General features: G+C 50.8%; 3 protein-coding genes across 3 annotated transcripts; 1 reads left to right on the top strand and 2 right to left on the bottom strand.

Moving 5' to 3' along the window:
• The first annotated feature begins 1,344 nt into the window (after window positions 1-1,344).
• LOC131943515 (uncharacterized) lies at window positions 1,345-18,425 on the top strand. The gene is made up of 6 exons (XM_059303688.1): window positions 1,345-1,426; window positions 15,318-15,542; window positions 16,296-16,421; window positions 16,809-16,988; window positions 17,673-17,720; window positions 18,181-18,425. The coding sequence occupies exons 2-6, from the start codon at window positions 15,338-15,340 to the stop codon at window positions 18,255-18,257; spliced, it is 636 nt and encodes a 211-aa protein (XP_059159671.1). The 5' UTR covers window positions 1,345-1,426; window positions 15,318-15,337; the 3' UTR covers window positions 18,258-18,425.
• Window positions 18,426-18,517: 92 nt separating this feature from the next.
• Window positions 18,518-18,997, bottom strand: LOC131943500 (protein SPT2 homolog). Its single transcript, XM_059303659.1, has one exon. The coding sequence runs from the start codon at window positions 18,995-18,997 to the stop codon at window positions 18,518-18,520; it is 480 nt and encodes a 159-aa protein (XP_059159642.1).
• Window positions 18,998-20,453: 1,456 nt separating this feature from the next.
• Window positions 20,454-21,590, bottom strand: LOC131943499 (neuropeptides capa receptor-like). The gene has a single exon (XM_059303658.1). It carries the CDS (start codon window positions 21,588-21,590, stop codon window positions 20,454-20,456), a length of 1,137 nt encoding a protein of 378 aa, XP_059159641.1.
• Between the last annotated feature and the right edge of the window lie 3,180 nt (window positions 21,591-24,770).

The raw sequence follows: 24,770 nt of genomic DNA, 5'->3' as shown, positions 1-24,770 counted from the left end.
CTTCTGCTCTTCTCCCAGCCCTACTCCATCCACACGGTCTTCCTGTACCGCCAGACTAGTGAGTAACCCAACCTCTCCCCACCCACAGACCACACCTTGGACAACCAGTACTGGCTTCTGCTCTTCTCCCAGCCCTACTCCATCCACACGGTCTTCCTGTACCGCCAGACTAGTGAGTAACCCAACCCCTCCCCACCCACAGACCACACCTTGGACAACCAGTACTGGCTTCTGCTCTTCTCCCAGCCCTACTCCATCCACACGGTCTTCCTGTACCGCCAGACTAGTGAGTAACCCAACCCCTCCCCACCCACAGACCACACCTTGGACAACCAGTACTGGCTTCTGCTCTTCTCCCAGCCCTACTCCATCCACACGGTCTTCCTGTACCGCCAGACTAGTGAGTAACCCAACCCCTCCCCACCCACAGACCACACCTTGGACAACCAGTACTGGCTTCTGCTCTTCTCCCAGCCCTACTCCATCCACACGGTCTTCCTGTACCGCCAGACTAGTGAGTAACCCAACCCCTCCCCACCCACAGACCACACCTTGGACAACCAGTACTGGCTTCTGCTCTTCTCCCAGCCCTACTCCATCCACACGGTCTTCCTGTACCGCCAGACTAGTGAGTAACCCAACCCCTCCCCACCCACAGACCACACCTTGGACAACCAGTACTGGCTTCTGCTCTTCTCCCAGCCCTACTCCATCCACACGGTCTTCCTGTACCGCCAGACTAGTGAGTAACCCAACCTCTCCCCACCCACAGACCACACCTTGGACAACCAGTACTGGCTTCTGCTCTTCTCCCAGCCCTACTCCATCCACACGGTCTTCCTGTACCGCCAGACTAGTGAGTAACCCAACCTCTCCCCACCCACAGACCACACCTTGGACAACCAGTACTGGCTTCTGCTCTTCTCCCAGCCCTACTCCATCCACACGGTCTTCCTGTACCGCCAGACTAGTGAGTAACCCAACCTCTCCCCACCCACAGACCACACCTTGGACAACCAGTACTGGCTTCTGCTCTTCTCCCAGCCCTACTCCATCCACACGGTCTTCCTGTACCGCCAGACTAGTGAGTAACCCAACCTCTCCCCACCCACAGACCACACCTTGGACAACCAGTACTGGCTTCTGCTCTTCTCCCAGCCCTACTCCATCCACACGGTCTTCCTGTACCGCCAGACTAGTGAGTAACCCAACCCCTCCCCACCCACAGACCACACCTTGGACAACCAGTACTGGCTTCTGCTTTTCTCCCAGCCCTACTCCATCCACACGGTCTTCCTGTACCGCCAGACTAGTGAGTAACCCAACCTCTCCCCACCCACAGACCACACCTTGGACAACCAGTACTGGCTTCTGCTCTTCTCCCAGCCCTACTCCATCCACACGGTCTTCCTGTACCGCCAGACTAGTGAGTAACCCAACCCCTCCCCACCCACAGTGAGTAACCCAACCTCTCCCAGCCCCACCCACAGACTAGTGAGTAACCCAACCTCTCCCAGCCCCACCCACAGTGAGTAACCCAACCTCTCCCAGCCCCACCCACAGTGAGTAACCCAACCTCTCCCCTCCCCACCCACAGTGAGTAACCCAACCTCTCCCAGCCCCACCCACAGACTAGTGAGTAACCCAACCTCTCCCAACCCCACCCACAGTGAGTAACCCAACCTCTCCCAGCCCCACCCACAGACTAGTGAGTAACCCAACCTCTCCCAGCCCCACCCACAGTGAGTAACCCAACCTCTCCCAGCCCCACCCACAGTGAGTAACCCAACCTCTCCCAACCCCACCCACAGTGAGTAACCCAACCTCTCCCAGCCCCACCCACAGTGAGAAACCCAACCTCTCCCAGCCCCACCCACAGACTAGTGAGTAACCCAACCTCTCCCAACCCCACCCACAGTGAGTAACCCAACCTCTCCCAGCCCCACCCACAGACTAGTGAGTAACCCAACCTCTCCCAACCCCACCCACAGTGAGTAACCCAACCTCTCCCAACCCCACCCACAGTGAGTAACCCAACCTCTCCCAGCCCCACCCACAGACTAGTGAGTAACCCAACCTCTCCCAACCCCACCCACAGTGAGTAACCCAACCTCTCCCAGCCCCACCCACAGTGAGTAACCCAACCTCTCCCCTCCCCACCCACAGTGAGTAACCCAACCTCTCCCAGCCCCACCCACAGTGAGAAACCCAACCTCTCCCAGCCCCACCCACAGTGAGTAACCCAACCTCTCCCAGCCCCACCCACAGTGAGTAACCCAACCTCTCCCAGCCCCACCCACAGTGAGAAACCCAACCTCTCCCAGCCCCACCCACAGTGAGAAACCCAACCTCTCCCAGCCCCACCCACAGTGAGTAACCCAACCTCTCCCAGCCCCACCCACAGTGAGTAACCCAACCTCTCCCAGCCCCACCCACAGTGAGTAACCCAACCTCTCCCAGCCCCACCCACAGACTAGTGAGTAACCCAACCTCTCCCAGCCCCACCCACAGTGAGAAACCCAACCTCTCCCAGCCCCTCCCACAGTGAGTAACCCAACCTCTCCCAGCCCCACCCATAGTGAGTAACCCAACCTCTCCCAGCCCCACCCACAGTGAGTAACCCAACCTCTCCCAGCCCCACCCACAGACTAGTGAGTAACCCAACCTCTCCCAGCCCCACCCATAGTGAGTAACCCAACCTCTCCCAGCCCCACCCACAGTGAGTAACCCAACCTCTCCCAGCCCCACCCACAGTGAGTAACCCAACCTCTCCCAGCCCCACCCACAGTGAGTAACCCAACCTCTCCCAGCCCCACCCACAGTGAGTAACCCAACCTCTCCCAGCCCCACCCACAGTGAGTAACCCAACCTCTCCCAGCCCCACCCACAGTGAGTAACCCAACCTCTCCCAGCCCCACCCACAGACTAGTGAGTAACCCAACCTCTCCCAGCCCCACCCACAGTGAGTAACCCAACCTCTCCCCACCCACAGACTAGAGAGTAACCCAACCCCTCCCAGCCCCACCCACAGCGAGTAACCCAACCTCTCCCCACCCACAGTGAGAAACCCAACCTCTCCCAGCCCCACCCACAGTGAGTAACCCAACCTCTCCCAGCCCCACCCATAGTGAGTAGCCCAACCTCTCCCAGCCCCACCCACAGACTAGTGAGTAACCCAACCCCTCCCCTCCCCACCCACAGTGAGTAACCCAACCTCTCCCAGCCCCACCCACAGTGAGTAACCCAACCTCTCCCAGCCCCACCCATAGTGAGTAGCCCAACCTCTCCCAGCCCCACCCACAGACTAGTGAGTAACCCAACCTCTCCCAGCCCCACCCACAGTGAGTAACCCAACCTCTCCCCTCCCCACCCACAGTGAGTAACCCAACCTCTCCCAGCCCCACCCATAGTGAGTAGCCCAACCTCTCCCAGCCCCACCCACAGTGAGTAACCCAACCTCTCCCAGCCCCACCCACAGACTAGTGAGTAACCCAACCTCTCCCAGCCCCACCCACAGTGAGTAACCCAACCTCTCCCAGCCCCACCCACAGTGAGTAACCCAACCTCTCCCAGCCCCACCCACAGACTAGTAAGTAACCCAACCTCTCCCAGCCCCACCCACAGTGAGTAACCCAACCTCTCCCAGCCCCACCCACAGTGAGTAACCCAACCTCTCCCAGCCCCACCCACAGTGAGTAACCCAACCTCTCCCAGCCCCACCCACAGACTAGTGAGTAACCCAACCTCTCCCCTCCCCACCCACAGTGAGTAACCCAACCTCTCCCAGCCCCACCCACAGACTAGTGAGTAACCCAACCTCTCCCAGCCCCACCCACAGTGAGTAACCCAACCTCTCCACTCCCCACCCACAGTGAGTATTCCAACCTCTCCCAGCCCCACCCACAGTGAGTAACCCAACCTCTCCCAGCCCCACCCACAGTGAGTAACCCAACCTCTCCCCTCCCCACCCACAGTGAGTAACCCAACCTCTCCCAGCCCCACCCACAGTGAGTAACCCAACCTCTCCCATCCCCACCCATAGTGAGTAACCCAACCTCTCCCAGCCCCACCCACAGTGAGAAACCCAACCTCTCCCAGCCCCACCCACAGTGAGTAACCCAACCTCTCCCAGCCCCACCCACAGTAGGTAACCCAACCTCTCCCCACCCACAGTGAGTAACCCAACCTCTCCCAGCCCCACCCACAGTGAGTAACCCAACCTCTCCCCTCCCCACCCACAGTGAGAAACCCAACCTCTCCCAGCCCCACCCACAGTGAGTAACCCAACCTCTCCCAGCCCCACCCACAGTAGGTAACCCAACCTCTCCCAATCCCCACCCACAGTGAGTAACCCAACCTCTCCCAGCCCCACCCACAGCGAGTAACCCAACCTCTCCCCACCCACAGTGAGTAACCCAACCTCTCCCAGCCCCACCCACAGTGAGTAACCCAACCTCTCCCAGCCCCACCCACAGTGAGTAACCCAACCTCTCCCCTCCCCACCCACAGTGAGTAACCCAACCTCTCCCAGCCCCACCCACAGTGAGAAACCCAACCTCTCCCAGCCCCACCCACAGTGAGTAACCCAACCTCTCCCAGCCCCACCCACAGTGAGTAACCCAACCTCTCCCAGCCCCACCCACAGTGAGAAACCCAACCTCTCCCAGCCCCACCCACAGTGAGAAACCCAACCTCTCCCAGCCCCACCCACAGTGAGTAACCCAACCTCTCCCAGCCCCACCCACAGTGAGTAACCCAACCTCTCCCAGCCCCACCCACAGTGAGTAACCCAACCTCTCCCAGCCCCACCCACAGACTAGTGAGTAACCCAACCTCTCCCAGCCCCACCCACAGTGAGAAACCCAACCTCTCCCAGCCCCACCCACAGTGAGAAACCCAACCTCTCCCAGCCCCACCCACAGTGAGAAACCCAACCTCTCCCAGCCCCACCCACAGTGAGTAACCCAACCTCTCCCAGCCCCACCCATAGTGAGTAACCCAACCTCTCCCAGCCCCACCCACAGTGAGTAACCCAACCTCTCCCAGCCCCACCCACAGACTAGTGAGTAACCCAACCTCTCCCAGCCCCACCCATAGTGAGTAACCCAACCTCTCCCAGCCCCACCCACAGTGAGTAACCCAACCTCTCCCAGCCCCACCCACAGTGAGTAACCCAACCTCTCCCAGCCCCACCCACAGTGAGTAACCCAACCTCTCCCAGCCCCACCCACAGTGAGTAACCCAACCTCTCCCAGCCCCACCCACAGTGAGTAACCCAACCTCTCCCAGCCCCACCCACAGTGAGTAACCCAACCTCTCCCAGCCCCACCCACAGACTAGTGAGTAACCCAACCTCTCCCAGCCCCACCCACAGTGAGTAACCCAACCTCTCCCCACCCACAGACTAGAGAGTAACCCAACCCCTCCCAGCCCCACCCACAGCGAGTAACCCAACCTCTCCCCACCCACAGTGAGAAACCCAACCTCTCCCAGCCCCACCCACAGTGAGTAACCCAACCTCTCCCAGCCCCACCCATAGTGAGTAGCCCAACCTCTCCCAGCCCCACCCACAGACTAGTGAGTAACCCAACCCCTCCCCTCCCCACCCACAGTGAGTAACCCAACCTCTCCCAGCCCCACCCACAGTGAGTAACCCAACCTCTCCCAGCCCCACCCATAGTGAGTAGCCCAACCTCTCCCAGCCCCACCCACAGACTAGTGAGTAACCCAACCTCTCCCAGCCCCACCCACAGTGAGTAACCCAACCTCTCCCCTCCCCACCCACAGTGAGTAACCCAACCTCTCCCAGCCCCACCCATAGTGAGTAGCCCAACCTCTCCCAGCCCCACCCACAGTGAGTAACCCAACCTCTCCCAGCCCCACCCACAGACTAGTGAGTAACCCAACCTCTCCCAGCCCCACCCACAGTGAGTAACCCAACCTCTCCCAGCCCCACCCACAGTGAGTAACCCAACCTCTCCCAGCCCCACCCACAGTGAGTAACCCAACCTCTCCCAGCCCCACCCACAGTGAGTAGCCCAACCTCTCCCAGCCCCACCCACAGACTAGTGAGTAACCCAACCTCTCCCAGCCCCACCCACAGTGAGTAACCCAACCTCTCCCAGCCCCACCCACAGTGAGTAACCCAACCTCTCCCAGCCCCACCCACAGTGAGTAACCCAACCTCTCCCAGCCCCACCCACAGTGAGTAACCCAACCTCTCCCAGCCCCACCCACAGTGAGTAGCCCAACCTCTCCCAGCCCCACCCACAGTGAGTAACCCAACCTCTCCCAGCCCCACCCACAGTGAGTAACCCAACCTCTCCCCACCCACAGTGAGTAACCCAACCTCTCCCAGCCCCACCCACAGTGAGTAACCCAACCTCTCCCAGCCCCACCCACAGACTAGTGAGTAACCCAACCTCTCCCAGCCCCACCCACAGACTAGTGAGTAACCCAACCTCTCCCAGCCCCACCCACAGTGAGTAACCCAACCTCTCCCAGCCCCACCCACAGTGAGTAACCCAACCTCTCCCAGCCCCACCCACAGTGAGTAACCCAACCTCTCCCCTCCCCACCCATAGTGAGTAACCCAACCTCTCCCAGCCCCACCCACAGTGAGTAACCCAACCTCTCCCAGCCCCACCCACAGTGAGTAACCCAACCTCTACCAGCCCCACCCACAGTGAGTAACCCAACCTCTCCCAGCCCCACCCACAGTGAGTAACCCAGCCCCACCCACAGTGAGTAACCCAACCTCTCCCAGCCCCACCCACAGTGAGTAACCCAACCTCTCCCAGCCCCACCCACAGACTAGTGAGTAACCCAACCTCTCCCAGCCCCACCCACAGACTAGTGAGTAACCCAACCTCTCCCAGCCCCACCCACATTTAGTAACCCAACCTCTCCCAGCCCCACCCACAGTGAGTAACCCAACCTCTCCCAGCCCCACCCACAGCGAGTAACCCAACCTCTCCCCACCCACAGTGAGTAACCCAACCTCTCCCAGCCCCACCCACAGCGAGTAACCCAACCTCTCCCAGCCCCACCCACAGTGAGTAACCCAACCTCTCCCAGCCCCACCCACAGCGAGTAACCCAACCTCTCCCCACCCACAGTGAGTAACCCAACCTCTCCCAGCCCCACCCACAGTGAGTAACCCAACCTCTCCCAGCCCCACCCACAGCGAGTAACCCAACCTCTCCCCACCCACAGCGAGTAACCCAACCTCTCCCCACCCATAGTGAGTAACCCAACCTCTCCCCACCCACAGTGAGTAACCCAACCTCTCCCCACCCACAGTGAGTAACCCAACCTCTCCCAGCCCCACCCACCCACAGTGAGTAACCCAACCTCTCCCAGCCCCACCCACAGTGAGTAACCCAACCTCTCCCAGCCCCACCCACAGCGAGTAACCCAACCTCTCCCCACCCACAGTGAGTAACCCAACCTCTCCCCACCCACAGACTGGAGAGTAACCCAACCCCTCCCAGCCCCACCCACAGCGAGTAACCCAACCTCTCCCCACCCACAGTGAGTAACCCAACCTCTCCCAGCCCCACCCACAGTGAGTACCCCAACCCAGCCCCACCCACAGTGAGTAAACCAACCTCTCCCAGCCCCACCCACAGTGAGTAACCCAACCTCTCCCCACCCACAGACTGGAGAGTAACCCAACCCCTCCCAGCCCCATACAAAGCGAGTAACCCAACCTCTCCCCACCCACAGACTAGTGAGTAACCCAACCTCTCCCAGCCCCACCCACAGTGAGTAACCCAACCTCTCCCAGCCCCACCCACAGACTAGTGAGTAACCCAACCTCTCCCAGCCCCACCCACAGTGAGTAACCCAACCTCTCCCAGCCCCACCCACAGACTAGTGAGTAACCCAACCTCTCCCCACCCACAGTGAGTAACCCAACCTCTCCCAGCCCCACCCACAGTGAGTAACCCAACCTCTCCCAGCCCCACCCACAGTGAGTAACCCAACCTCTCCCAGCCCCACCCACAGACTAGTGAGTAACCCAACCTCTCCCAGCCCCACCCACAGACTAGTGAGTAACCCAACCTCTCCCAGCCCCACCTACAGACTATTGAGTAACCCAACCTCTCCCAGCCCCACCCACAGTGAGTAACCCAACCTCTCCCAGCCCCACCCACAGTGAGTAACCCAACCTCTCCCAGCCCCACCCACAGTGAGTAACCCAACCTCTCCCAGCCCCACCCACAGTGAGTAACCCAACCTCTCCCAGCCCCACCCACAGTGAGTAACCCAACCTCTCCCAGCCCCACCCACAGTGAGTAACCCAACCTCTCCCCACCCACAGTGAGTAACCCAACCTCTCCCAGCCCCACCCATAGTGAGTAACCCAACCTCTCCCAGCCCCACCCACAGACTAGTGAGTAACCCAACCTCTCCCAGCCCCACCCACAGTGAGTAACCCAACCTCTCCCAGCCCCACCCACAGTGAGTAACCCAACCTCTCCCAGCCCCACCCACAGTGAGTAACCCAACCTCTCCCCTCCCCACCCACAGTGAGTAACCCAACCTCTCCCAGCCCCACCCACAGACTAGTGAGTAACCCAACCTCTCCCAGCCCCACCCACAGTGAGTAACCCAACCTCTCTCAGCCCCACCCACAGACTAGTGAGTAACCCAACCTCTCCCAGCCCCACCCCCAGTGAGTAACCCAACCTCTCCCAGCCCCACCCACAGACTAGTGAGTAACCCAACCTCTCCCAGCCCCACCCACAGTGAGTAACCCAACCTATCCCAGCCCCACCCACAGTGAGTAACCCAACCTCTCCCAGCCCCACCCACAGTGAGTAACCCAACCTCTCCCAGCCCCACCCACAGTGAGTAACCCAACCTCTCCCAGCCCCACCCACAGTAGGTAACCCAACCTCTCCCAGCCCCACCACAGTGAGTAACCCAACCTCTCCCCTCCCCACCCACAGTGAGTAGCCCAACCTCTCCCCTCCCCACCCACAGTGAGTAACCCAACCTCTCCCAGCCCCACCCACAGTAGGTAACCCAACCTCTCCCAGCCCCACCACAGTGAGTAACCCAACCTCTCCCCTCCCCACCCACAGTGAGTAACCCAACCTCTCCCCTCCCCACCCACAGTGAGTAACCCAACCTCTCCCCACCCACAGTGAGTAACCCAACCTCTCCCAGCCCCACCCACAGTGAGTAACCCAACCTCTCCCAGCCCCACCCACAGTGAGTAACCCAACCTCTCCCAGCCCCACCCACAGTGAGTAACCCAACCTCTCCCAGCCCCACCACAGTGAGTAACCCAACCTCTCCCAGCCCCACCCACAGTGAGTAACCCAACCTCTCCCAGCCCCACCCACAGTAGGTAACCCAACCTCTCCCAGCCCCACCACAGTGAGTAACCCAACCTCTCCCCTCCCCACCCACAGTGAGTAACCCAACCTCTCCCCTCCCCACCCACAGTGAGTAACCCAACCTCTCCCAGCCCCACCCACAGTGAGTAACCCAACCTCTCCCAGCCCCACCCACAGTGAGTAACCCAACCTCTCCCAGCCCCACCCACAGAAGGTAACCCAACCTCTCCCAGCCCCACCCACAGTGAGTAACCCAACCTCTCCCAGCCCCACCCACAGACTAGTGAGTAACCCAACCTCTCCCAGCCCCACCCACAGTGAGTAACCCAACCTCTCCCAGCCCCACCCACAGACTAGTGAGTAACCCAACCTCTCCCAGCCCCACCCACAGACTAGTGAGTAACCCAACCTCTCCCAGCCCCACCCACAGTGAGTAACCCAACCTCTCCCAGCCCCACCCACAGCGAGTAACCCAACCTCTCCCAGCCCCACCCACAGTGAGAAACCCAACCTCTCCCAGCCCCACCCACAGTGAGTAGCCCAACCCCTCCCAGCCCCACCCACAGACTAGTGAGTAACCCAACCTCTCCCAGCCCCACCCACAGTGAGTAACCCAACCTCTCCCAGCCCCACCCACAGTGAGAAACCCAACCCCTCCCAGCCCCACCCACAGACTAGTGAGTAACCCAACCTCTCCCAGCCCCACCCACAGTGAGAAACCCAACCTCTCCCAGCCCCATCCACAGACTAGTGAGTAACCCAACCTCTCCCAGCCCCACCCATAGTGAGTAACCCAACCTCTCCCAGCCCCACCCACAGACTAGTGAGTAACCCAACCTCTCCCCTCCCCACCCACAGTGAGTAACCCAACCTCTCCCAGCCCCACCCACAGACTAGTGAGTAACCCAACCTCTCCCAGCCCCACCCATAGTGAGTAACCCAACCTCTCCCAGCCCCACCCACAGTGAGTAACCCAACCTCTCCCAGCCCCATCCACAGACTAGTGAGTAACCCAACCTCTCCCCTCCCCACCCACAGACCATTGAGTAACCCAACCTCTCCCAGCCCCACCCACAGTGAGTAACCCAACCTCTCCCAGCCCCACCCACAGACTAGTGAGTAACCCAACCTCTCCCAGCCCCACCCACACTGAGTAACCCAACCTCTCCCAGCCACATCCACAGTGAGTAACCCAACCTCTCCCAGCCACACCCACAGTGAGTAACCCAACCTCTCCCATCCCCACCCACAGTGAGTAACCCAACCTCTCCCAGCCCCACCCACAGTGAGTAACCCAACCTCTCCCAGCCCCACCCACAGTGAGTAACCCAACCTCTCCCAGCCCCACCCACAGTAGGTAACCCAACCTCTCCCAGCCCCACCACAGTGAGTAACCCAACCTCTCCCCTCCCCACCCACAGTGAGTAACCCAACCTCTCCCAGCCCCACCCATAGTGAGTAGCCCAACCTCTCCCAGCCCCACCCACAGACTAGTGAGTAACCCAACCCCTCCCCTCCCCACCCACAGTGAGTAACCCAACCTCTCCCCTCCCCACCCACAGTGAGTAACCCAACCTCTCCCCACCCACAGTGAGTAACCCAACCTCTCCCAGCCCCACCCACAGTGAGTAACCCAACCTCTCCCCTCCCCACCCACAGTGAGTAACCCAACCTCTCCCAGCCCCACCCATAGTGAGTAACCCAACCTCTCCCCTCCCCACCCACAGTGAGTAACCCAACCTCTCCCCACCCACAGTGAGTAACCCAACCTCTCCCAGCCCCACCCACAGTGAGTAACCCAACCTCTCCCAGCCCCACCCACAGTGAGTAACCCAACCTCTCCCCTCCCCACCCACAGTGAGTAACCCAACCTCTCCCCTCCCCACCCACAGTGAGTAACCCAACCTCTCCCCTCCCCACCCACAGTGAGTAACCCAACCTCTCCCCTCCCCACCCACAGTGAGTAACCCAACCTCTCCCAGCCCCACCCACAGTGAGTAACCCAACCTCTCCCCTCCCCACCCACAGTGAGTAACCCAACCTCTCCCCTCCCCACCCACAGTGAGTAACCCAACCTCTCCCCTCCCCACCCACAGTGAGTAACCCAACCTCTCCCCTCCCCACCCACAGTGAGTAACCCAACCTCTCCCCACCCACAGTGAGTAACCCAACCTCTCCCCTCCCCACCCACAGTGAGTAACCCAACCTCTCCCCTCCCCACCCACAGTGAGTAACCCAACCTCTCCCAGCCCCACCCACAGTGAGTAACCCAACCTCTCCCAGCCCCACCCACAGTGAGTAACCCAACCTCTCCCAGCCCCACCCACAGTGAGTAACCCAACCTCTCCCAGCCCCACCCACAGTGAGTAACCCAACCTCTCCCAGCCCCACCCACAGTGAGTAACCCAACCTCTCCCAGCCCCACCCACAGTGAGTAACCCAACCTCTTCCCTCCCCACCCACAGTGAGTAACCCAACCTCTCCCAGCCCCACCCACAGTGAGTAACCCAACCTCTCCCAGCCCCACCCACAGTGAGTAACCCAACCTCTCCCCTCCCCACCCACAGACTAGTGAGTAACCCAACCTCTCCCAGCCCCACCCACAGACTAGTGAGTAACCCAACCTCTCCCAGCCCCACCCACAGACTAGTGAGTAACCCAACCTCTCCCAGCCCCACCCACAGTGAGTAACCAACAGCTTCTCATTGTAACAACACATAGTAATAGGACGACATCCTGCTCATGCAAACCTATATTGGATACTGATTTAAAGAACAATCATGCACACACACGCACACACACACACACTGATACACAGACCAACAAATACTGACTATATATATATATATATATATATATATATATATATATATATATATATATATATATATATATATATATATATATATATATATATATATATATATATATATATATATATATATATATATATATGAATATATATGTATATATATATATATATATATATATATGTATATATATATATATATATATATATATATATATATATATATATATATATATATATATACTAGGCATACTGCCTAGCTTCGCTTAGGTTTTCAAAAACATTTGATAATTTGAATAGTAATTATTAGGTGATGGATGAGGCATGGAGTGCTTAAATGTAAACAGTAATGCTAATTTTAGAGAAGATGTTGTAGGCCTATGCTCTTTAACATCAGCATTCAGAGAAAGTGTTCGAAAGTACGCAATTTATAACTAAGATGGAAATAGAACTACAGAGGTTCCATGAACAGTATATCTCATAATTTATATTACATTGACTTTAAAAATTAACTTTTTATTTAATTATGATACGTAGCTTAATTAATAACTTATTTTTATCTAAAACAAATGCTATACTTTGTCGTTTTCTGTTTCTGTTTAAAATAGTATACAATTATTTGAAAAATAATTATTTAAAAAGGTTACCTCCCTTGGAAATTAACCGAATGACGTATCTCTGTGTTTACTTTTTTTTTAAACAGTTACTATGCTTATATAAGAAAATACGATATATAAACATATTTAACGACTACAATAGCTTTTTCCGACGGGATTAAAGTTTTTTTGTTACCCTCCAGGGTCGGTCTACGACCTCAAATAATATTAACGGGATCGATCGTCAAAATATTTATATATATCTCATATAAGGAGAATTTCACTCAAGATCATCTTTTAGCCCTCGTCGAGGGCTTTGAGTCTGACCAACAGTTTTTCCATACGGCCTAGTCATCTATAGTAGTGTATGCAAAAACTTAGCATGATGTACAGACATTAAGTAACCTAAAAATTGTGTTAAATTTTCCCTGTTTTTCCCATAAAATACAAAGATTATATAGGGAAATACAACTGGTCAGTTTTGACCGCTTTACGAAGTTTTCCCAGAATTGCCGAGTTTTTTATGAAACCCCTAGGTGTTCTTCTACCACCTCACAAAATATCAAGGGGGGTCGTCGGAGGAAATTTTTTTTCGTAATAGAGCTCATATAAAGAGAATTTCACTCGCGGTCACTTTTTAGCCCTCGTCGAGGGCTTTGAGTGTAACCGACAGTTTTCCCTAAAGGTCAAGCCATTGACCTAGGAGCATGCAAAAAATTAGCCAGATATACTGAGCTTAAGTACCCTAAAGTCTGCGTTGAAATGACCCTCTGTTTTTCCCATAAAATACATAGATTATATAGGGAAATACAACTGGTCAGTTTTGACCGCTTTACGAAGTTTTCCCAGATATGCCGAGTTTTTTGTGACACTCCTAGGTGTTCTTCTACCACCTCACAAAATATCAAGGGGGGTCGTCGGAGGAAATTTTTTTTCGTAATAGAGCTCATATAAAGATAATTTCACTCGCGGTCACTTTTTAGCCCTCTTCGAGGGCTTTGAGTGTAACCGACAGTTTTACCTAAAGGTCAAGCCATTGACCTAGGAGCATGCAAAAAATTAGCCAGATATACTGAGCTTAAGTACCCTAAAGTCTGCGTTGAAATGACCCTCTGTTTTCCCCATAAAATACAAAGATTATATAGGGAAATACAACTGGTCAGTTTTGACCCCTTTACGAAGTTTTCCCAGATATGCCGAGTTTTTTGTGACACCCTAAGGCGTTCTGCTACCACCTCACAAAATATCAAGGGGGGTCGTCGGAGGAAATTTTTTTTCGTAATAGAGCTCATATAAAGAGAATTTCACTCGCGGTCACTTTTTAGCCCTCGTCGAGGGCTTTGAGTGAGACCGACAGGTCTGCCCTACGGTCAAGCCATTTTCCTATAAACATGCCAAAAATTAGCCAGATGTAAAGAGGGTAAGTGCCCTAAAATCCGTTTTGAAATGACCCTCTGTTTTTCCCATAAAATACAAAGATTATATAGGGAAATACGACTGGTCAGTTTTGACCCATTTCCCGATTTTTCCCGGACATGGCGAGTTTTTTGTGACACCCCAAGGCGTTCTCCTACCACCTCTTAAAATATCAAGGGGGGTCGTCGGAGGAAATTTTTTTTCGTAATAGAGCTCATATAAAGAGAATTTCACTCGCGGTCACTTTTTAGCCCTCGTCGAGGGCTTTGAGTAAGACCGACAGGTCTGCCCTACGGTCAAGCCATTTACCTATAAACATGCCAAAAATTAGCCAGATGTAAACAGGGTAAGTGCCCTAAAATCCGTTTTGAAATGACCCTCTGTTTTTCCCATAAAATACAAAGATTATATAGGGAAATACGACTGGTCAGTTTTGACCCGTTTCCCGATTTTTCCCGGACATGGCGAGTTTTTTGTGACACCCCAAGGTGTTCTCCTACCACCTCACAAAATTTCAAGGGGGGTCGTCGGAGGAAATTTTTTTTCGTAATAGAGCTCATATAAAGAGAATTTCACTCGCGGTCACTTTTTAGCCCTCGTCGAGTGCTTTGAGTCAAACCGACAGGTCCGCCCTACGGCCAAGCCAATTACCTATAAGCATGCCAAAACTTAGCCAGATGTAAATAGGGTAAGTGCCCTAAAATCCGTTTTGAAATGACCCTCTGTTTTCCCCATAAAATACAAAGATTATATAGGGAAATACGACTGGTCAGTTTTGACCCATTTCCCGATTTTTCCCGGACATGGCGAGTTTTTTGTGACACCCCAAGGTGTTCTCCTACCACCTCACAAAATTTCAAGTGGGGTCGTCGGAGGAAATTTTTTTACGTAATATAGCCCATATAAGGCGCCGGTCAGTCGAGGTCAGTTTTGACCCCCTCTCCGTAGACTTTTCGGCCAACCGTCACCGGCCTTCGTGTTCTATTGCCCGAAGGCACCATCGAGCCAAATTTGACGCGCCTGCGGCGCCGGGAAGTGCCCTATCGGGCACTTGACCACTTTGCTTTATATATATAGATATATATATATATATATATATATATATATATATATAAATGGTTGTCCACTGTTCCCACCACCGGTCAGACACCAGAGGCTACAGGTTCATGGACAGGTTTGTCCTGGAGTTCATGAACGAGAACAACCAGGTGGTCAACACCTTCACGGACAGGGGTCAGAACAACAACAGAGACGTGGTGGAGGTCAACTACCCCGGCCCCACCCCGTCCCTGACCCTGCGGGTCGCCCTGACCACCCAGCGAAACCAGGCCCAGCAGCATATTGAGTTGTGTGAGGTGGAGGCTTTTGGGGGTGAGTAGTCATTTAGGCAGCACGCAGTCATTTAGGCAGCACGCAGTCATTTAGGCAGCACGCAGTCATTTAGGCAGCACGCGGTCATTTAGGCAGCACGCGGTCATTTAGGCAGCACGCAGTCATTTAATCAGCACGCAGTCATTTAATCAGCACGCAGTCATTTAGGCAGTACTGGGTACTTCATAATTATCTGAGTACTTTGGTTAGAACTATTTTAGACATATATAGGCCTATATATATATATATATATATATATATATATATATATATATATATATATATACATATATATACATATATATATATATATATATATATATATATATATATATATATATATATATATATATATATATATATATATATATAAGTACTTTCAGACAATACTAACTTCGGAGCGGGGTGACATATTTGTTTCAGGCTGCTTGGCGCCCTACTACGGGAAGGATGACATTAGTTTCAGACTGCCCTACTACAAACGGGGTGACATATTTGTGTGTTTCAGATTGCGTGGCGCCCTACTACGGGCTGGGTGACATATGTGTGTGTTTCAGACTGCGTGGCGCCCTACTACAAGCGGGGTGACATATTTGTGTGTTTCAGACTGTGTGGCGCCCTACTACAAGCGGGGTGACATATGTGTGTGTTTCAGACTGCGTGGCGCCCTACTACAAGCGGGGTGACATATTTGTGTGTTTCAGACTGCGTGGCGCCCTACTACGGGCAGTGTGACATATGTGTGTGTTTCAGACTGCGTGGCGCCCTACTACGGGCTGGAGTGCCAGAAGCTGTGCAGCAGGGCGTGTCTGAACCAGGTGTGCCACACCACGGGCCAGTGCATCAAGTGTGCTGATGGCGGCACCACTTGCAACGAGAGTAAGATTTGTGATACGTTGGTTGTAGTAAGATTTGTGATACGTTGGTTGTAGTAAGATTTGTGATACGTTGGTTGTAGCAAGATTTGTGATTGTAGCAAGATTTGTGATACGTTGGTTGTTGCAAGATTTGTGATACGTTGGTTGTAGTAAGATTTGTGATACATTGATTGTTGCAAGATTTGTGATACGTTGATTGTTGCAAGATTTGTGATACGTTGGTTTTAGTAAGATTTGTGATACGTTGGTTGTAGTAAGATTTGTGATACGCTGGTTGTAGTTAGATTTGTGATTGTAGTAAGATTTGTGATACGTTGGTTGTACTAAGATTTTTGAGACGCTGATATCTCGCATCAAGCCCTTGCCTACCGTCTACTATCTACCACAGATGTGACGCCCAAAAACATCTTGGTGCCCCCGACCCAGGTCCCGAGGAGGGAGAGAAAACACGAGGCCGAGTCTCAAGCTCTGGTCATCGTCTTCTTCCTGCTGACTCTCTCCGTCTCCATCTTCTGCTTCTTCATCTACCTCGTCATGCGCAACAGGAAAGCTTTGATCTGTTCGAAAGGTAAGGACGCACACATACACACAATCTTTGCTCTGTTCTAAAGGTAAGGACGCACACATACACACAATCTTTGCTCTGTTCTAAAGATAAGGACGCACACATACACACTATCTTTGATCTGTTCTAAAGATAAGGACGCACACATACACACAATCTTTGCTCTGTTCTAAAGGTAAGGACGCACACATACACACAATCTTTGCTCTGTTCTAAAGGTAAGGACGTACACATACACACAATCTTTGCTCTGTTCTAAAGGTAAGGACGCACACATACACACAATCTTTGATCTGTTCGAAAGGTAAGGACGCACACATACACACAATCTTTGCTCTGTTCTAAAGGTAAGGACGCACACATACACACAATCTTTGCTCTGTTCTAAAGGTAAGGACGCACACATACACACAATCTTTGCTCTGTTCTAAAGGTAAGGACGCACACATACACACACACCTCCATATACACGCCTGAACATAAACACATAAACACACATACACACCTGTAAACTGCACATACATGCCTGCACACTTGGACACGCACATCTACACGCATACAAACACCCACACCTAAACACACATTTACCCCAACACGCTAATACACATCTGAATTCACACACACCTGCCCACACACCTCCAAATGTCAAGGTACATGACATCAAGGGGAAATGATTTGATATTTCAGGGACAAATGTTGAGGCTTCCGAAAGTCACATGCAACCAATCATTCCAGGTAGGTCATCTTGTTATACAGGTGTTTTACGGCTTGGGTGGTCAGGTGTGTCGTGTGTCTGTCAGATGTGTCGTGTGACTGTCAGCTGTGTCGTGTGTCTGTCAGATGTGTCGTGTGTCTGTCAGATGTGTCGTGTGACTGTCAGATGTGTCTTGTGGATGTCAGGTGTGTCGTGTGACTGTCAGATGTGTCGTGTGTCTGTCAGGTGTGTCGTGTGCCTATCAGGTGTGTCGTGTGTCTGTCAGGTGTGTCGTGTGGCTGTCAGGTGTGTCGTGTGTCTGTCAGGTGTGTTGTGTGGCTGTTATGTGTGCCGTGCCTCACCTATGTACCTCACCTATGTACCTCACCTATGTACCTCACCTATGTACCTCACCTATGTACCTCACCTATGTACCTCACCTATGTACCTCACCTATGTACCTCACCTATGTACCTCACCTATGTACCTATGTACCTCTAGTGACAGCAGTCAGCCAGAGACCAGCCTCTGACATCAGTAGCATCTACTCGGAGGCCAAGACCGAGTCCTCGGTGTAAACAAGTACTTGGTGCCCAGGTGTTCTAGAACTGACCGCTGGCTGCCCAGGTGTTCTAGAACTGACCGCTGGCTGCCCAGGTGTTCTAGAACTGACCGCTGGCTGCCCAGGTGTTCTATCTGACCGCTGGCTGCCCAGGTGCTCTAGAACTGACCGCTGACTGCCCAGGTGCTCTAGAACTGACCGCTGGCTGCCCAGGTGTTCTATCTGACCGCTGGCTGCCCAGGTGTTCTGTTACTGACCGCTGGCTGCCCAGGTGCTCTATCTGATCGCTGGCTGCCCAGGTGCTCTAGAACTGACCGCTGGCTGCCCAGGTGCTCTAGAACTGACCGCTGGCTGCCCAGGTGCTCTAGAACTGACCGCTGGCTGCCCAGGTGCTCTAGAACTGACCGCTGGCTGCCCAGGTGTTCTGTTACTGACCGCTGGCTGCCCAGGTGCTCTAGAACTGACCGCTGGCTGCCCAGGTGCTCTAGAACTGACCGCTGGCTGCCCAGGTGTTCTATCTGACCGCTGACTGCCCAGGTGCTCTAGAACTGACCGCTGGCTGCCCAGGTGCTCTAGAACTGACCGCTGACTGCCCAGGTGTTCTGTTACTGACCGCTGGCTGCCCAGGTGCTCTAGAACTGACCGCTGGCTGCCCAGGTGCTCTAGAACTGACCGCTGGCTGCCCAGGTGCTCTAGAACTGACCGCTGGCTGCCCAGATGTTCTGTTACGCAAGGCAGGGCGGGATACCTGCCCATCTGCTGGGCGGTCGTCTGCAGAACTCGTCCATTCAGGTCTCACTGTGGACCTGCTAAACTGTGCACAGGACATGGGTCAGTAGAGAGAATGGCACGGAAACTGATTTTATTTTTAGTCAGGAAAAAAGTCACGGGAAAAGGCAGGTAACCCATCACGGAAATAAAGTCATCAAATAAAGAAAAAAACACAGAAATAAAATCACACAAGACAAAGATTTTCTTAGAGATTTTGATTTCCTTGTTGAGAATTGTTAAGTACATGCGCCATTAAATGTTGGTGATGATTTTTCAATTAACATTTAAATTTAAACACGTTAATGGTGTTATTTTCATCTCAATAAGTAGAAATACCATCTATTACATTTTATAGTATTTTCAAATTTTAATACACATTTATTTAATTTACACAAAATTAATTATAAACTGAGTTTATGGAATCTAGGCTTATAATTGTGTCCTTATGTTGTTTTTTTTCCGTAGGCCTTTCTTTTATGGCTTTGTCCGCCAAATTGTGTTTTGTTGACGTTTTGGGTCCATGACGGCCATTGTACTGTGTCGGCTTTTTGCCCATGTTTTATGATGTAATGAAGATTGTTCATCACTTGGTTGCTTTAGATGTGGCTACGTTATTGGTCAGGGTAATTCAAAGTAGTATTTTTTTTTAAAAAATGAATACATATCACACACAGAGAAGGTTCAATCATTCGTTTCAATCTTGCATTCTACCGAGCCAAAAGCTGACACAGTACTTGAGACCATCGTAATATCACAACTTAAGTATATCTATTTACATTGCTTATATTAATAGCAATAAAATCTATGTTGATTCGTATTTTCAAATACTTAGTCAATAGACCTAAGTATTATCTAAATTCCATGCTAACAACCATTTGTGATTTTTTTTTTCCCTACAGTCTGTTACGGACATTTAGAAGACATTTATGTCTCTGATTGTTTTTGTCTGACTTTTTTTCCTGTGACTTTTTTCCTACAATCTGTTACGGACACCACCCACTTCAGGCCATGTTGAGAACCCGTTTAGGATCCGATGACTCATCCTATAGAGGTCACGTGTTTCTGTTGTTCGAATTTCTGTCAATGTTTTGTTGATGTGAATTTGGGGGTTTATTGTCACGTGACCGCAGTGAAGTTAAAAATAGTAACGGGAATGTCGGATGCATTTGCCAGCGATGTTAAAATAAAGAGTGTACCCATCTTTACCATTAGTTTTTACTGTAGAAAATTTCGTATTATTTCCCCCATTCCCGCTGTAAAAGACAGCGGTACACTTATTTTTGGCAACACGTTTTTCATTGGTTGGATTTATTGTTTCTTTTGTCAATAAAATTTGTTGATGGTAAAATTCATTTTGTTTAAACCTCTTTGGTGATATAGCTGGTAAAAACATTGTGTATGGTGCAGGGGAAGGGTGGGCTGTTGTAACATCTTTTATTTGCTACAAATGTTTAGACCTCAGTCTACAACACCACCGGACGATAGCCTGGTCAAGCTGCAAACGGAACTTGGGATCCGAGACGACATAGACGAAAAAGTTGCTGGAGCTGCAGACGACGAGAAGAAAACTCTGGAATTCTATGACGTCATATCCGGTCTCCGTCCCGTTGATGAGGTCATCCTTGTAGGCGCTCGTGATGACGTAGTAGCAGATGTTGACCACGGCGAACACGAGCGAGACCGTCACGAGGGTTCTCGTCACGTGAGATGAGTGGCTGACCTTTGACCCGGAGAGTCGCTTGCGCATGCGCGCTGAAGATTTGACCTTGGCTCCGATGAACAGGGATCCAATGATGGAGACGGTGACCGGGACAACACCCCCCAGGTAGTTGAGCATGTAGGCGGCGACGATGTACAGGAAGTTGATGTTCTGCTGGGTGAAGTCGGATGGCGTGTAGTAGCCGAAGTACTCGGCATCAGACAGGCAGATGTACCAGAAGCTGAAGGGGACGGTGCTGAGCAGCGCCCAGGGTAGCCAGAAGACGTAGCAAGCGGCCATGACAGTCCAGGCGGCGCGGGGCGTGACCCACGACCGGAAGTGGAGCGGCCGGTAGACGGCCAGGCACCGCTCGATGATGATGGCCGCGGGGACGCTGGTCGACACGTAGCTGCCCCATGACGTCACCACAGCCAGCAGACGATCCACCAGGAAACAGAAAAACGCCACGGGCTCCGTTTGCCGCCACCCCGTGTACAGCGCCCCGCGGTCGCTTTGCCCGAGGGAGCTGAGAAAGTTCTCGAAGCTGACGGCGCCCAGCAGGTACATGGCGTCGGCAGCGGCCAGCGTCAGCAGCAAGACGTTGGTGGCCTTGTGGAGGCCACAGCGGGCCAAGATGGCCACGCTGGCCAAGTTTCCCAGCAGGCCCACGCTGGCCAGGCCGGGGTTCACCACACACGCCATAAAATGGCGGAGGCCGGTGACGTCATCGCACGAGGCAGATAGCCGAAGTCCTTGACCGGTGGCGTTGAGCGAGGCAGGATAGAGTTGTGGGACGTTGTCTAGTGACGTAACAACGGGTTGTAGGCTGCTGTTGTCCAGTGTTGAAAAGTTCAACTGTTGCTGGTTGTCGCCCAACATGGTTTGTTGCTACTGTTGTAAATCAGTACACTTGTAATAGTTTGTCTTCATTTTATTAAATTTTAAAATAAGAAATTCACCAATTTTTTTTTAAAAAATCAGCTTCAATCCCCCATCAGTTTAATGAAAGATACAACTATTTTAATGTAGCAAATTGCCCGCTCTACATGTGTAGTTATAATAAACACACTACTGAGCAAACTCAAACGTATTATTCACTACCGGTATCGATACTCAACCATTTTACACGTGTTTAAGTAATTTGTTATAATGTATGTTTGTTTAGCTGTGTTGTAGTGTATTTGTGTTTAACTGTGTTGTAGTGTACGTGTGTTTAAATGTTCTGTTATGAATCACATCACATCTATTATCTACGTCATCACAAGAGAAAGAGATAAGTGAGAGAAAATTACGCTGATTAAAAGTTTTAATGAGAGTCTCCATGCACAAAGCAAACATTAATTAAAGTACAACCAGAAACTCTAGTCATCTATTAGCCCCGCCCATTTAATTAAAGACTCGCGGATCTTGTAGGTCTGTCATTAATCATTTGGTGTTGTCATACTTGGGAAGTTATTGGGTAAGTGACGTCACAATCATAGCGTCTGCTGAACGAAAACAGACTTTTGTCTGCTTTAATTGTCGGGTGCAGACTACATTGGGCGGATACACGACCTAAGATGGAACAATACACATCCGATGTTTGTTGGAACAGCCATCCGCTGTTTCAGGTAGAGAACAATCGTTGGAACAGCCATCCGCTGTTTCAGGTAGAGAACAATTGTTGGAACAGGCAGCAGGTTGTCTGGGAATGTAGAACATTTCATTGGATAGTTTTTGTTCTATTGAGAACATTTCCTTAGATAGTTTTTGTTCTATTGAGAACATTTCAATGTTCAAGATGTCTGACGTCAGAACATCTGTGTCCAGAGAATGGAAAAGAACATTCCAGAACATCATCTCACTGTGATCGGCTACCTACAGTAAAGTTTGTTCCAGCATTTCCATGAATATTCTCATAATTCTTCAGAGTAGCCCAGTTTAGAATCCGGACTAAAAAGTCACATTTTGTGATTAGTTTTTAATCGTGCCCACATGCCCGCTACGAACACCTCTGGTGCCCACATACCCGCTATGATGCCTTTTTTTTAGGCACTGAACTAATTTTCTCAACACTGGGCTAACCAACACACCCCAGTAAATTGTGAGAGTAGCTCATAATGAACACATGTGTGTTGTGTTCAAGAATGTCTTACTGTCGCTAGAAAAGATATTGACAGTCTAAAGGGCGACCAGCCGTGCAATCACAAAGCCACACACCATACAGTTTAAAGAGCTTCAGGTGTTTTAGAAAGTGTGGTGGTATTTACACAAAGATCGATGACGTAGTTCCCCATAATATTGAGCCGATTGTGTGTATGTTAGCGTCAATTGATTCAGGTTCCCCAATAGCTTTGTGAATAGAAGTCGAGAGTTCAAATAAAAAATTCAGTTCAGTTTTCTTACAAGCGGAGCGTCGACTGTATGTAGTAAAAACCTACAATAGAGAACTTGTTGATCACCGGGGTAAGCGTATAAGGAAGAGGGTGGGGGTGGGTGGTCGGTGAACGGAAAAAAAGTGACAGGAAAAAAACCAGAAAAAAAGTCAGTAGTTTTCGCTAAGAAAAAAAGTCATAAAGGAATTTTTTTTCGGCAAAAAAGTCACAGGAATAAAGTAACAGAAAAAAAGTCACAATAGTGTTTTAATAAATATTTTGATTTTAATTTTTGAAAATAGTAAACGTTAGGTGTTTATTGATATGGGTTGTTTTTTTTTTGTAGCATATTTATAAACGATAAAATCATTATGGTTTATAACACTTACAATAAGTAAATATACTAACATAATTTACACAGCAACATCAACTTTTGTAATGAATTTAGTTAAATTTAGTTGTCCATCCATATTGTGTGTTTTGACAGCCTTTGTACCGTGTCGGCTTTCTGTTTTGATCCTATGCTTTGTTATGTAATGAGCGTGATAAATGTGGGCAGTACAGGTGGTTGACCTATTGTTGCAATGAGCTAAGGGCAGCAAGTCACATTAACTACGTCTTTATGCCATTTCGCGCTAATTTAAAGTTAGTATTTAACAAATACTATGAAAAGGAGAAGGTTGGAAAATTTTATTAAATTCTATTAAATACTATATGAATAAAGGGATTAACACGTAAATACTTCACACTAAATATTTGCGTGTGTTATAAATATCAATAAACGTATACAACCTATGCACATTTCATTATATTTAATTAATCTAAGTTGATTCGCAAATTCTGAATATTTAATACATAAAAGTATTTTTAAAAATTCCATGCAAATGTATATTTGTGACTTTTTTCCAGTGCGTTTTTTTTTCTTGTGACTTTTTTCTGCGTTTTTTTTTCCTGTGACTTTTTTTTTCTGCGTTTTTTTTTACTGTGACATTTTTTTCTGCGTTTTATTTCCTGTGACTTTTTTTTCTTCAATCGGGTGGTCAGCTTGTGGATTAGTGATTCGTAGAATTTTTGTAAATTTAAAAACTTTACTAATAGTTAATGTTTTGCGATGATAAAATAAAGATAAAATCTACAACAAAGCTTATTTCCAATTTGTGTTTATTAATTAGTTTTCTCGCACGTTTTAAGATAAAAATTTAAAAAAATCAAATTCAAGAAATCTAATTAAAACCGAGGATGACCAAAATACTTGTATTTAAACTATAGCAAGGGTGTAGTTTTTTCATCCATCGACAGAAATGTATGGTCCTATTAGTAGCGTGTTTAAATTTTATTAAAATCTCTTCATTCCACGCCAAATACCTCATGCCGTCTTGCAACAATCCCCCCCCCCCACCCCAACTCACCCCCACTGAATATTCTAGAAAAAGTCGAGCACGCAGAACGGCCGTTAGTGAATTACCTGACCGTTATTTACTGCAGTCAAAGGAAAGTATCACCCCCCCCCCCCACACACACACCCTATTGATGTGTGTGCTGTGATCGCTTTCCCCCTCAGGTACGATTGAACAGAGATCGATCAGGAATTCGCGATCGTCTATTGCACACCACGTTTTATATTGAAAAGTTTGACAGAGCCGTCTGACGTCACGCAATAAAATCTTGGCCAAGTCACGTGACAGCAATAACAACCTGCCCCCTC

Source organism: Physella acuta, unplaced genomic scaffold (genome assembly GCF_028476545.2).
Source record: "Physella acuta isolate Inbredline_101_S28 unplaced genomic scaffold, ASM2847654v3 ptg000457l, whole genome shotgun sequence".
Taxonomy (NCBI): domain Eukaryota; kingdom Metazoa; phylum Mollusca; class Gastropoda; family Physidae; genus Physella; species Physella acuta.
The sequence above is the reverse complement of the archived record's forward strand: the minus strand, read 5'-3'. Positions and strand labels throughout refer to the sequence as shown.